Consider the following 14,466-nt stretch of genomic DNA (forward strand, 5'->3'; position numbering starts at 1 on the left):
AGTGGCTGTATGGTAGGTAGCTTGCTTACCAACCACATGGTTCTGGGTTCAGTCCCAATGCGTGGGACCTTGGGCAAGTGTCTTCTACTATAGCTTTGGGCCAACCAAAGTCTTGTGAGTGGATTTGGTAGATGGAAACTGAAAGAAGCCTGTCGTACAAGTATATATATATATATATATATATATATATATATATATATATATAATATATATATATAATATATATATATATGTGTGTGTGTGTGAGTGTGTGTGTGTGTGTGTCCGTGTTTGTCCCCCCAACATCACTTGACAACCGATGCTGTTGTGTTTACATCCCCGTAACTTAGCGATTCGGCAAAAGAGACCAATAGAATAAGTACTAGGCTTACAAAGAATAAGTCCCGGGGTCGACTTGCTCGACTAAAGGTGGTGCTCCAGCATGGCCACAGTCAAATGACTGAAACAAGTAAAAGAGTAAAAAGAGAGTATAAAATAAGTGTGACTAACACACGACTTAATAAACAGCTCTGAAAAAAGGTTACCAGGCATGAATTTAGTATTTAATAACTTTCAAAGCTTTAAGGCAGCAAGTTGGCAGAAACATTACCATGCCAGGCAAAAAGTTTAGCGGAATTTTTCCATCTTCACATTCTGAGTTCAAATTCCACCAAGGTTGACATAGATCTTCATGCTTTGGGGTTGATAAAACAAGTACCAATTGAGTACTGGAGTCGATATAATTCACTTAACCTCCTCTGAAATTGTTGGCCTTGGGCCAAAATTTGATACCAATAACTTTCAAAGATTATCTCTGACAAACCACATTTCATATTGGTTTCAGATTTTGGCACTAGGCTGATACTTATTTTATTGACCTCAAAAGGAGAAAGGTTAAGTCGACCTCTATGGGATTTGAACTCAGAACATAAAGACGGATGAAATGCTGCTTAACAGTTTGCCTGGTGTGTTAACGGTTCTGGCAGCTCGTCATCCTAACCGCATTTTATATTGCCTTTATAAATAAATCCATTTGTACCTACACTAAAGTATGTGTATACAGTTAACTGGGTTGTACTACTTGCGAGTTTGGTATCTTGACTATGGATATGACACAAAACTGACACTGGAATATATGAAGCAGAACTATCGATTCTACTGGTGCTAATCACTAAAATCAATAGTTTATACTGATAAAACTAGAAATCAGTTGAAACTATTGATTTTATTATTGAATCAGTATTGATTCAATAGGAGAATCAATTGTTTGGTGGCCTTAAAGAATGTTTGTGTGTGTGTGTATGTGAGAGAGAGAGGATAATATTTATTTCTTTATTGCCCACTTGGGGCTAAACATAGAGGGGACAGACAAAGGTATTAAGTCGATGACATCGACCCCAGTGCGTAACTGGTATTTTATTTATCGACCCCGAAAGGATGAAAGGCAAAGTCGACCTTGGCAGAATTTGAACTCAGAACGTAGCGGCAGACAAAATACCTATTTCTTTACTACCCACAAGGGGCTAAACACAGAAGGGACAAACAAGGACAGACAAACGGATTAAGTCGATTATATCGACCCCAATGCGTAACTGGTACTTATTTAATCGATCCCGAAAGGATGAAAGGCAAAGTCGACCTCGGCAGAATTTGAACTCAGAACGTAGCGGCAGACAAAATACCTCTAAGCATTTCTGCTCACAAGGGACTAAACACAGAGGGGACGAACAAGGACAGACAAACGGATTGAGTTGATTACATCGACCCCAGTGCGTAAAAGGTACTTAATTTATCGATCCCGAAAGGATGAAAGGCAAAGTCGATGCACACTCTGAAACCCTGACAGACGAAGATTTGTTGGAGTTGACTAAGTTTGCCAGCGAAAAGGAGGAACCTCCAGATCCAGAGAAAGAGGAGGATGAGGTGGGCCTGACACTCGAACGCCTGTCCGACCTTTTAAGGACAGCAAAGGAATTGCAAGGGAAGGCGAAAGCATGGGATCTCTATATGGCTCAGTCTCTCCAATTTAAAAATGACATCGATGCTGCCATACAGACATATAAAACTCTCTCACCACCTTGACGAAACAGTGACAGCAACTTCCAATCACAATGTTCCCTAAGCCCATCAAGAAAGCCACGCAGGAAGATACATCTCCTAAAACACTTGAAGATGTGTCCGTCACCTGAAGAGCTTCAAATCTTTGCTGGGCAGTCATTACCTTCATTATTTTCATCATTATCATCTTAAAATCAATATCATTGATTATTGGTGAGTAACCGTACATTTTACTTTATTTTTTAAATTATTATTATCATTATTATTATTATTATATATATAATATTTTACGTTATATTTTGACATTAGAGGCATTGTGGACCACTTCCAATATTCGCGGGGGCTCTAAGAACGTAACCCCCGCGAATACTGGGGTCTACTGTATATATATATATATGTACCGTTGGCGATTTTTTTCCCTCTGTCTTCCCTTCTCTGGATCTTTATATATATATAAAACTGTAGTTTTATATATATAAAACTGTAGTTGTGTGAGTGTCTGTCCCCTTCGATTTAGATTCCTAACTACTCCCACATTTTGCGGTGCAGTTTAACCAAATTCGGGTATCTTATAGTCGTGAGTCATATCGAGCTCGTCTGAGTATTAGCGCGCGTCTACGATGAGTCTACGATTTTAAAAATAATTTAACATCATTTTTTATTCCATTTTAATGCATAAAATGCATCGTATGTCGATGGCGGCGGAGTTGGCGTCCACGCTCACAGCTGCACCTGTTTGCTTCTCCCCCTTCCCTCCCTCGTGAAGCTGTGGGGAAGGGAGTGTAAAGAAATCAACGTCGTAATGCGTTGTGAAGGAAACCAGCGTTCTTTTAGAACAACGACTTCATGGCTTGAAGACACCAAAACAAAAATGGCTAAGAAAGCCCGAATTTATAAGGGAAGTAACTCTCTAAAAATGCTTATATAGTTATTTCCCTTACAAACCCGAGCAACGCCGGGCGATACTGCTAGTCTATATATATAAAAGTGAAGTTGTGTGAGTGTCTGTCTCCTACGATTTAGATTCCTAACTACTCTCACATTTTGCAGTGCACTTTAACCAAATTCGGGTATCTTATAGTCGTGATTCATATCGAGCCCGTCTGGGTATAAGCGCACGTCTACGATGAGTCTACGATTTTAAAAATAATTTACCATAATATTTTTCCATTTTAACGCATATTTTTTCCCTCCCTCGTGAAGCTGTGGGGAAGGAAATCAACGTCGTAAAGCGTTGTCAAGGAGACCAGCGTTCTGTTAGAACAACGACTTCATGGCTTGAAGACACCAAAACAAAAATGGCTAAGAAAGCCCGAAAGCAAATTCTACAAAATCGGGAAACATGCCACACGGGGAAGGTTTCCCGTGCAAATAATTTGCACAACCGAATGTTATAGTTGTTGCACAACTTTTACTTAAAAAATATTATCCAAACACAAACTTTTGAAGGCAATATTGTATGGCGATGGTACTTGTGAAATATGGTAATGGATTTAGTAGCCAAAAGGAGAGAGCAGAGGCATATTATGGTGGTGGTGGAGGCGGTGGTAGTGGCAGCGGTGGTGGCGGTGGTGCTGGTAGTGGTGATGGTGGTCGTGGTTGTGGTGGTGGTCGTGGTTGTGGTGGTCGTCGTGTTTGTGGTGGTGGTGGTGGGGGTGGTGGTGGTGGTCATGGGTATTAGCGCACGTCTACGATGAGTCTACGATTTAAAAAATAATTTACCATCATTTTTTTCCATTTTAACGCATATTTTTTTTAATATAAGGGAAGTAACTCTCTAAAAATGTCTACGATGAGTCAACGATTAAAAAAAAAATTTACTATAATTTGTTTTTCCATTTTCAATGCATTTTTTTGCTATAACTCTCTAAAAATGCTTATATAGTTATTTCCCTTACAAACCCGAGCAACGCCGGGCGATACTGCTAGTATATATATATATATATATATAATCAGTTTCACAGTACTGGGTTTTCAAACGAAAGTGACCTTTAAATATTGAAGGAATGTCATCCGAGAAAGACAGGCACCTATATATATTTATATATATCAAAGGAAACGGTAAAGGTGTCAAGACATTAACTAGTTCGAAAGTTCAAACATCTACATGTTGTACCAAATAGCAACATTCTGTGATTATTGACTTCACGGTTGTTAAAGAAGCAGCCGAAATTTTGGGGTTTCATTTCTATAGAGAGAACTCTCCAGTTCTTCAGTATTTGGTGTCTGTTACAGTTGTCTCACCTTGCAGCTCCAACAATGGCGATCCACCTGACAAACCTCGTGTCGAAAACATTAGACACGCATATTCGGAGAACATGTGTTCATATTTTTAGGTTACTGTCGACATTCGATCACCGCTCATCAGATGCCGAAGAATTACCAAAGCCTCCGAAGAAACCGTACACTATGTTTTTCGAATTCTTAGACAGAAATCGCCAAGCCGTAGTTTCAAATAACCCTGGAATAAAGAACCCAGAAGTTATTAGTTTGATATCGAACATGTATCGTAATTTGTCTGAGGCCGACAAAACGCTTTTGAGAGAGGAATCGGTAAAAAGATTCCAGGCTTATAAGGAAGAATACGTTAAATTTAAGGCATCTTTGTCTCCACAACAACTCCAAGCGATGACAATTTTATCTCAGAAGAAAAAGGCGAGTCGCTTAAAAAGAGAAAAGAAGCGAGCTGAAAAGAAATACGGTCATCCACAGAGGCCGATCAGTTCTTACGGCGTTTTTGTACGGGAAAATAAAGGAAAACGTGGAAACATGGGTTTTGCAGAGTTTTCCAAATACTTGTCTCGAATCTGGAAAGAAATGTCCGATAAAGAAAAGTCTGTCTATCATGATATGTCTCTGGCCGAGAGAGAGAGATACGCCGTTCAGATGGTAGACTGGGAACAACTGATGCTGGAGGAAGGTCGGCCCGAGTTGATAAGAGGTTACAAGAAAACGAAACAAAAGAAAACGAAAACGAAACCTAAAACAAAAACAAAAACTAAAGCGAAAAAGAAGAGAAAAACGAAGAAAAAAACGAGCAAGAAGAATCTTGAGGATATTTGATCTGCAAAGTTTGAATGTTTTGCGATCATCTTCGAGCATTTTCTATGAACAAGTAGGAAGTTGTATTTCTAATTTATTTTCATTTAATAATCTACCTAGCTACATTATTATTGTATACAAGAGCAGTGTTCCGAATAGCAATCTGTGTATCTCGACGAGGATATACGGATCTTTTTCTGTTTGGCTTTCACTTTTTGAAAATTTAAAATTAAGTGAAAATTTTAAAATTTAGTATGATGATGTAATTTTTCATGCTGAATCTGATGCTGTTATTTTATTGTGCCAGAAAATTTTTAGGAAAATATTACAGCAGTTTAAAATTTGATTATTTTTTACTGGTAATTCAGATTAAAAGTAAATAAAAATTAAGGGGAGATAAGTAGTAAAAGAAGCAAATTCTAAGAGAAATCGTGGAAATGCTGGAGACAACATTCTTCAGTGATTGGCACGGCGTCGACTAATTATGAGTATGTTTACATGTGAAAATTGTAATTCACCATATGGCCTTACTACACCTGCTGACGTCAATTATAATAATAATAATAATAATAATAATTGTGTACAGTGCTCAGGTGCACTACAACTCATCTAAAGTGTATATATAATCAGGTGTAGTTTCGGCGGATTTCGGAAAGCATGAGGGCCTTATGGCACTGCAAGTGTTGTAAAAGGGGCAAATCTTTTCGTTACCGTTCATTTTTTTTGAGAGAAGTCATATTCCGCCAGTTTAGGTTGTGAAAAAAAAGTAACTTGAATCATCCCCGCCTCCTTAATTTTTATTTTTTAATCTAACCAAACTGAACAATTGCAGTTTTTACCCTATCAGAAAACAGGATTTGGAAGCTAGCATATTCTGCTAGCTTTCATTTGAAAATGAAAAGCAATATGTTACGACGATGTAAGTTGTAAGAAGTTTTGAAATTTTAATAAATTTAAGTGAATAAGCCATACAGTTCTATATTTAAGAGATGAGGAATTAATTATGTACATTATTTACAATTGACGGATATTTGTCCTCATCTTGTTTGTTGTTAACGCAACGTTTCGGCTGATATACCCTCCAGCTTTCATCAGGTGAACCCAGGTTCGAAATAAGTAATGTGAAACGTTGGAATAGGCAATATAAAAAGGAACAAATCCTCAATGAATTTTTTTATCGCGAAGAATTATAAAAATACAAAACAAACTACGTTATACCACTAGTTCACTTCATGTAAGCAATACCGAAAATTAAAACCGAAATTTGAGATATACTAAGGCTAGGGTTGGGGTTTTAGAGTTAGAATTTGGGTTTAGGGTCAGAGTTAGGGTTTAAGGTTTGAATTAGGGTTAGAGTTGGAATATCGGATTGGGTTTAGGATTAGAATTGGAGTTTAGGGCTAGGATTGGAGTTTAGGGTTAGAATTAGGGCTAGGATTGAAGTTTAGGGTGAGAATTAGGGTTAGAATCAGGGTTTAGGTTTAAAATTAGAGTTAGTGTTTAGGATTGGAGTTTAGGGTCAGCCCAACCAGTGGATAACCTGGGGTTAATCAATTGGTAACATATATTTTGTGAACATTTTCCTAAAATTTTTCTGGAGCAAGTGAATAACAAAATTAGATCCTGCATGGAAAATAACAACAAAATACCAAATTTGAAAATTTTCACTCAATTTCAAAATCTTTGACAGCAATAGAAAAGACCCATTAGTTTTTTTGTCAGATAAAAAAAAAAAAAATAAGAAACAAACATTTGAACAGGCATGTAAACAATTTAAAAACGAAAAATCTACAAAATTTTTTTGCGAAAAATTACAAAAAAGCAAAGTGTATGTTATGCTGTAGTAATAGTTCAGTTCATGTAAACAAAACATTTTTTGTAGCAAAGTTCAGAATATAGGTATTGATTGTAGTAGTTTTAATCAGACAACAGCTTGGCACCAATGTGTCTGGCTTTCGATTTGCTAAAATTACCAAAATTTGCAAAATTTAAAAATTAGTAACTTTTTGTTTATTAATTTATGGCGTAAATGAATTTCATTTCCATAATTAGCAAACAAATCTACTTCAATACACCAAATTTGAAATCAACTGGAACAAAATTAAAGGAACTGAAAAGTAAAAGTCAACCAGGAAAGATCTGGATATACCTTAAGAAAGCCACAATACTGTGGTATACATCTTCAGAAAGTGTCTCGTATAGATGTATAGTGCTAAAAAGTGTACTACTGGTACTTCTGTGCTTTTATAGCACTATACTTCTATGTTCTATGTGAGGTGCCTTCTCTTGATAAATACCACAATATTGTGGCTTCCTTGCAAGTATATCTATCCATGTTATGATATACATATATATGTGTGTGTATATATATATATATATATATATATTATATATATATATATATATAGATACATAGAAGCATTGTAGTTTGCTTGAAGCATTGTAATACTGAATAAAGAAAAGAAAAGAGACAATAAGAAAGCTTCTTTCAATGCTGAAAGTTTTACAAAACCTTTATATTTCAGGTGCAGTCGGAAGCAGTCTGGATACACCTATTACATTACCTTACTCAAACTTGTCAGTGTTAATGCTGAGGAGTTTGTAAGGTAACAGAATTGGTGTAACTGGGCATTTGTTAACCTTTCTGCATTGGTGGAAGCTTCCTTATTTTTTCTTTCTTTTCCTTATTATGTGTGTGTGTGTGTATATATATATATATATATGTATGTATATATATATAAACCAGGGTATATGTCAGCCCAGTTGGAGAATCGCTTCTCTTGACCATACCAAGCACCATCAGTTGGTTTAAGCACTGTTTTGAGCAGAAAAATATCAAGACTATTGAAAATGTTCTCTTAAACAAATAGAAGCCCGTAGAAAAAAAATCTGCCTCTTTTTTTGAGTAAGGAGTCAGGAAAATATTAGCTGATAGAAAATATGTGAATATAATCATTCAGTAGACAAACTGATTGAATTTCGGTGAATGGCTGTGAAGATAAACAAATATTTGGATATAGTTACCTTTTCTGTAGCTCCAAAATACCTTACCATCAATTGTTTTGTTTGTTCTTATTCATGGTAGCATTTTCATAACAGTTCTCACCAAAGAAGAACATAGAAAAAAGTTCCCAATTCAAATTTATAACTTTCTTACCATGGAAGAACATACAACTTAAGTTTCCAAATTTAGTGCAAATGTTGCTTTTTTACAATTTATCATTGCTATTATGTATTATACAGTATTGCAAAAAAAAAAAAAAAAAACCCCAAATACCCAAACGCAATATATACATTCAGAGAATTGTTCTCTGGATAATCGCTGACATTTTAATATGTTGAAGTAAGACTGACATCAGAGTGCTGTTCACATATCTTGAATGGTGTTGTTACACATACAGACATCCTGGACTAGATCCACAATTGTTTTCTCTTCAGATCTCAAAACTCTTTCACCCTATTCAGTTGCTGTCTCTTTTACAAAGCTCAAGTAAGTTCCACTGTGGAATATTGCTCAGATATTTTGGAGAATACTTCAGCTTCACATACAAACATTCTGGATTGCATTCAAAAGCAAACCATTTGTTAACTGGCAAAAATTCACTCAAAATAAGATGACAGAGATGATGTTTCTTCTGGGTTTAAAAAAAATTTTTCCTGGCTTCTTTTGTTCTTTTGAGCTTGCTAGATGAATATCCCTCTCTCCTAGGTATCACTCTTTTTGTCCTTATAGTGTGTCAGTTTTTACATCCAACCACTAAACCGTTTTTCCAGTCTTCTGGCCTAACTGCAAGCCCTGAATTTATTAATAGTTTAACCCTTTAGTATTTAAACCGGCCATATCCGGCCAAAATAACTAATCTGTTTTATGTTCAAACTGACCAGATCCAGGCTCTCACACCTACCCTACAATGTTATTCTACATTAAGTAATTACACCATCAAGATCTTGAAGATATGAGATAATGCATGATTAATTCAAATCAATATGAATCAATAAGCATTATGTTTGATAGGATAATCTGAACACTAAAGGGTTAAAACATTAAAAGAAAACAAAGCAATTCATATTTTCATCTTTTAGATTTATTATTTTTCAGACTACACTTAACATTTCTAGGATGAAGAACCCACTTCTTTCTCTCAAACTCACATACCTGTAGGTATGAAACATAGATACCTGGCACATCCATCTCACACACATATCTAGGATACAGTATACACTTCACACACATAGGCATATGTCTAGGATGCTGCACTCTACAGGCACACACACATTTATGACAAAATGTCTACACGCCGCTAGATTAGTACACACATACACATGCAATGAATTACCACAGTCACACATGCATATGCATCTAGAATGGAGTACCCACCTTATTTATGTTTACGTAGCAAACTGCATCTGAAATAAATCATCGATTTGTGACTCTGAAATTTTATTCAGTAAAACTTTTGAAACCTATCCACAGTTTAACTTTTACTGTAGAAGATGTACATGTGTCGAAAAAAGCTATGGAAACTGTCTCTGTGTTAAATTAACAAATAAATGAATTATATTTTTACCCAAATTAGTTTCTTGTTTGCTTAAGTATTTCAACTTTAGTAAAATATGAAATGGAAAAGACAAACTTTTCAATTTGATATGAGTAATTGTGTTAATTGTGTTACATTTTATACCAACGATAAAAGTTAATGACACGTTTAACAATGATTATAGAAAGAACAGAAATTCACATTTTTTCTTAACTGTCTTTCATAGGGTTCCACCTGCTTAACATTAGCAAGGATTGATTTTATGGTGGAGGGAATTTACTCTTTTACTTGTTTCAGTCATTTGACCGTGGCCATGCTGGAGCATTGATTTTTTTTTTTTAATAACTTCTATTCAGTCATTTGTTTTAAAATGACTATATTTAAATTAAAACCATCTGTCATAATTTTATTTCTGAACCTTTTGCTACTATATAATGATTATTTTACTAAATTCTTAATCATTTCCAAAATTAATAGAAACAGCTAAGCATTGTTTTTGATTAGAAATATGGTTATGGGGGAATTAATTTATTACAGTATTATATTCCATATAAAGATGGAAATCTAGGCTATGACCATTTTCCAATTTCATTAAATATGTGCAATCAATAAAACCAAAGACATTTTCCCACTCATTTATGTCCCATTTATTTCACTCCTGTGTGAAACTTTATTTTTCCTTAAAAAAATGATGTGAAAATTTGCTGAAAATTTTCTCTTTTGTGCTCCGACTTTTTTTCTAAATAAAGATTTAAGACTTGATTCATTCCTTTTGAAACCCATTTATTTATGTGGATGGCTGTGTGAAGAAAAAGTTGAAAGATGAATGGTAGTCTTTTATATTTATTTAGTTTTTAAATCGCCTTTCCAGGGCATCTTTCAGACTAGTCCATTCGGCATTCAGCTTCAATATCTGTTTTGGAAAATAAGGATGGGATAGAAATTCTAATGAATAACCAGCTTTGGGATGGAAGGAAGATAACTGGAAGCGAAAATGTTCAGTGTAGGTTCTAAGAGTTGAACAATACAGTACAGATCATGAAAAGAGAGACCTGTATATTGAGTGACTGAATAGAGAAGATGTGTAGTTTAAGTAATAGTATGAGGGACTGAGAAAGGAAAACATCTGTGAATTAGCTGTGTTGCTGAGTGAGTCTTTGCCAACCTGTAAAATATCTTTCTTTAGGATGTGTGTGTAGCAGTAGTATGAACAATATTGTATTGTGAGACCTACTTGATGTTTGTACAGTGATTAGAGCTAAAAAGGAGGCGCAATGGCCCAGTGGTTAGTGCAGCGGACTCGCGTTCGTAGGATCGCGGTTTCGATTCCCAGACCGGGTGTTGTGAGTGTTTATTGAGCGAAAACACCTAAAGCTCCACGAGGCTCCGGCAGGGGATGGTGGTGATCCCTGCTGTACTCTTTCATCACAACTTTCTCTCACTCTTACTTCCTGTTTCTGTTGTACCTGTATTTCAAAGGGCCAGCCTTGTCACGCTGAATATCCCCGAGAACTACGTTAAGGGTACATGTGTCTGTGGAGTGCTCAGCCACTTACATATTAATTTCACGAAGCAGTCTGTTCCGTTGATTCGGATCAACCGGAACCCTCATCGTCTAAAGGGACTGTTTTGGCAAAGTTATAAATATGGAGTCATTTGTAAGAGATCATAGCAATTGAGAGAGTGTCTGTTTGATGGCTCTGTCGTTTTAGAAAAGAACACATTGGATAATGTGGTTTCGAGTTGCCTGAACATAGGAAAATGATGGGACGGCCATGGCTGAAATACTTTTGCCCAAATGTCTGATCAGGACTGCTCTGGTGCTAAACAACAACATCTGAGAATGTAAGGCATAGAATTTGAAGTGATATGAAAGTTTTTGATGTGTAACAGTTCCTTGATATATCTAGAGCTTGTGTCTGGATATCGAAAGAGGTAAGGTCATCAATGTGGTTCTTACTTGAGGTTTGTATAGTTAACAACTGATCTGGACTGAAGTATTTTCTGATCCAACCCTAAAGACAAATCTTTGTGATTCACTTTTGGCAATGTTTTATGCTGAGAACAGGGGATGGGAATCACTGTAAGAGATTATCAAAGATTAGGAGGCTTTGCATTTGTGACTGAATGTTTTAGTTTTATGTTGTTCATGATTAGAGAAAATGATTAGTAAAACTGTTAAGTCTGTCACAAGCCATTGGGCTTATTAAGCCCGAGCTTATCCTTGTTTCCATAGTGTATAATTAATGAAGGTTGTCTGTTGCAAAATTAATCTGGTACTCGTTTCCAGTTTGTGGAGGCGCAATGGCCCAGTGGTTAGGGCAGCGGACTCACAATTGGAGAATCGTGGTTTCAATTCCCAGATCGGGCGTTGTGTGTGTTTATTGAGCGAAAACACCTAAAAGCTCCACGAGGCTCCGGCAGGGGATGGTGGCAACCCCTGTTGTACTCTTTTGCCACAACTTTCTTTCACTCTCTCTTCCTGTTTCTTGAGTAATGCTGCAATGGACTAGCATCTCATCCAGCTGGGGGAAACACATACGCCACAGAAACCGGGCCCATGAGCCTGGCTAAGCTCGAAAAGGGCAAGAAAAAGAAATTTCCAGTTTAGTTGACTGGAGAACCAGAAATGAAGCATTTTGCTCAAGAATACAATGCACTGCTCAGTTTGGGAATTGAAACCACAACCTTATGATTGTGAGTCAAATGCACTAACTGCTGTTGTCTTTATCACTGACTATATTACAAGAATACAGACAATTAGTTGATTTCAGGTTTATACTGTGGAGAATATTTTGTTGTATATTATCGCCTCCTCTTGGCACAAAGGACAGAGATGTGAGTAAAGGTGGACAGGATGGCCAAGTGGAAAAGATAAATGAACTACCAGGTTCTTATAAGTTTTAGAATTTGTTTTGTGTTGAATCACTGCTTTTGGATCTGGTCCATGTGTTTTTCTGTGAAGAATGCAGATGTTACCATGTGATTAGAAGTTTGTTTTCCAACCACATGGTTCCAGGTTTAGTCCCACAGTATAGCACCTTGGGCAAGTGTTTTCTACTATAACCCAGGTCTAAGCAAAGTCTTGTGAGTGGATTTGTTAGATGGAAACTGGAAGAAGTCCATTGTATATATAATTTGTAGATGATTAAATAAATGACAAAGGAACAAGAAATTATGTAATGAACTTAGGCTATAAGTTGCAGTGCTTGTGTAACACTCTATAGCTTTGCTGAAGCTTCAAAAAAATTAATGTGTGTGTGATTTGTGTAATAGTGGTGTATGAGTGTCACTTTCATACAAAGCAGTGTCATTCATTTCCAGTATTCTGCAAGAAAATCTACCTCAAATAAACTCTTCCTACCCCTGCAGACATGGAAAATCATCATCATCATCATTGTTATTGTTTAACGTCTGTTTCCCATACTGGCTTAGGTTGGATGGTTTGACTGGGGACTGGCAAGCTAGTAGGCTGCACCAGGCTGATTTGGCAAGCTTTCTACAGCTGGATGCCCTTCCTAATGCCAGACGTTAAATGAAGATGATGATGATGATCATCATCATCATCATTTAACGTCTGTTTTCCATGCTAGCATGGGTTGGACGGTTCGACCGGGGTCTGGGAAGCCAGGAGGCTGCACCAGGCTCTAGTCTGATTTGGCAGTGTTTCTACAGCTGGATGCCCTTCCTAATGCCAACCACTCCATGAGTGTAGTGGGTGTTTTTTACATGATGATGATGATGAATATACATTGTTTGACAAGTATTTATGTTGTGACAAAGAAGAAATCTCAACGTCTTTTCTGATATTATTTTATTCAGTATATTCACTCATTTTAAAGACAAGATGGTTCTCAGATGGTGTATCAACAAATAAGGTTTTGAAGAAAGGTGATTACTGAGTACTGACTGCCTGGTCAGCATGAAAACTTGGAGTAACAGTTAGAATGGAACAGTAGTCACTTCTAGTAATAAAAATAAACGTTTAAACTATCTATATCTACTATATGTGTCGGATTATATGTTATGATTAACACTGAATGTTTGCATGTGATAAAGATGTTTGTAAGACTACATGAAAAGTGAGTTTATCTGATTGAATTAAGAATTAAAGATGTAATTTAATGACTTGAACATTTAAGAACTTGAATAAAATAACTGTATTGACTGAAACGTTGATAAACTTTGGAAAGCCACTGAGAGCAACATCCAGGAAACTGAATGTAGTTCCAAGATAAAAGAGTTTTTTTAAATTTCTTTTTAATGGAAAATTCTTAATGGAAAATATGTATGAAAAGTAACATTTCAAATGGGTAACAGGTAAAATGAAAAAAAAATCTTATAATTGTGTGAGTGAAGGCATGTTTAAATCAATATGTATAGAATGATTAAAGCTGAGAGTTCATATGATAAATATATGTGTATCTATATATGTTGATATATGTGTGCGTGTGTGTGTGTGTGTATACACACACATAACAACAACAAAGATAGAGAAAGGTATACTAAATACCATACAAGAGAAATTTATTGGAAATATCTTTGCTTCCAGAGAAAGTAATGAAATGCCTTGTGACAATAGTAACTGACTCCAAATGAGAAGGAAAGATGATTTCAAGAATCAAGAATTGTTATATCATTAACCCTTTAGGATTTAATCCGGCCCAAATAATCCATTTGTTTTATGTTAAAACTGTCTGGATCCAACCTCTCACACCTACCCTACAATGTCCTTTTAAAAATATATAGCCACACCATTTATATTTTGAAGCTGCAAAATAATATGTGATTAATTCAAAAACAGTATGGATAAATAAGCAATAAATTTCACAAAGAAATCTGAATGCTA

The 14,466-nt window shown here is 36.0% G+C and overlaps 1 protein-coding gene across 3 annotated transcripts; it reads left to right on the top strand.

Annotated features, from left to right (window-relative positions):
- The first annotated feature begins 4,137 nt into the window (after window positions 1–4,137).
- Window positions 4,138–14,254, top strand: LOC115210207 (transcription factor A, mitochondrial-like). Of its 3 annotated transcripts, XM_036501710.1 has the most exons (3): window positions 4,138–5,152; window positions 10,489–10,620; window positions 14,170–14,254. In XM_036501710.1, exon 1 carries the CDS (start codon window positions 4,297–4,299, stop codon window positions 5,098–5,100), a length of 804 nt encoding a protein of 267 aa, XP_036357603.1. In that variant the 5' UTR covers window positions 4,138–4,296; the 3' UTR covers window positions 5,101–5,152; window positions 10,489–10,620; window positions 14,170–14,254. The 3 variants fall into 3 exon arrangements, with proteins under 3 accessions (XP_036357603.1, XP_036357604.1, XP_029634536.1); XM_036501711.1 differs by lacking the exon at window positions 10,489–10,620; XM_029778676.2 differs by lacking the exons at window positions 10,489–10,620; window positions 14,170–14,254 and adding an exon at window positions 9,114–10,379 and having other exon boundaries at window positions 4,140–8,890.
- Window positions 14,255–14,466: the final 212 nt, after the last annotated feature.

Source organism: Octopus sinensis, linkage group LG4 (assembly GCF_006345805.1).
Source record: "Octopus sinensis linkage group LG4, ASM634580v1, whole genome shotgun sequence".
Lineage (NCBI taxonomy): Eukaryota > Metazoa > Mollusca > Cephalopoda > Octopoda > Octopodidae > Octopus > Octopus sinensis.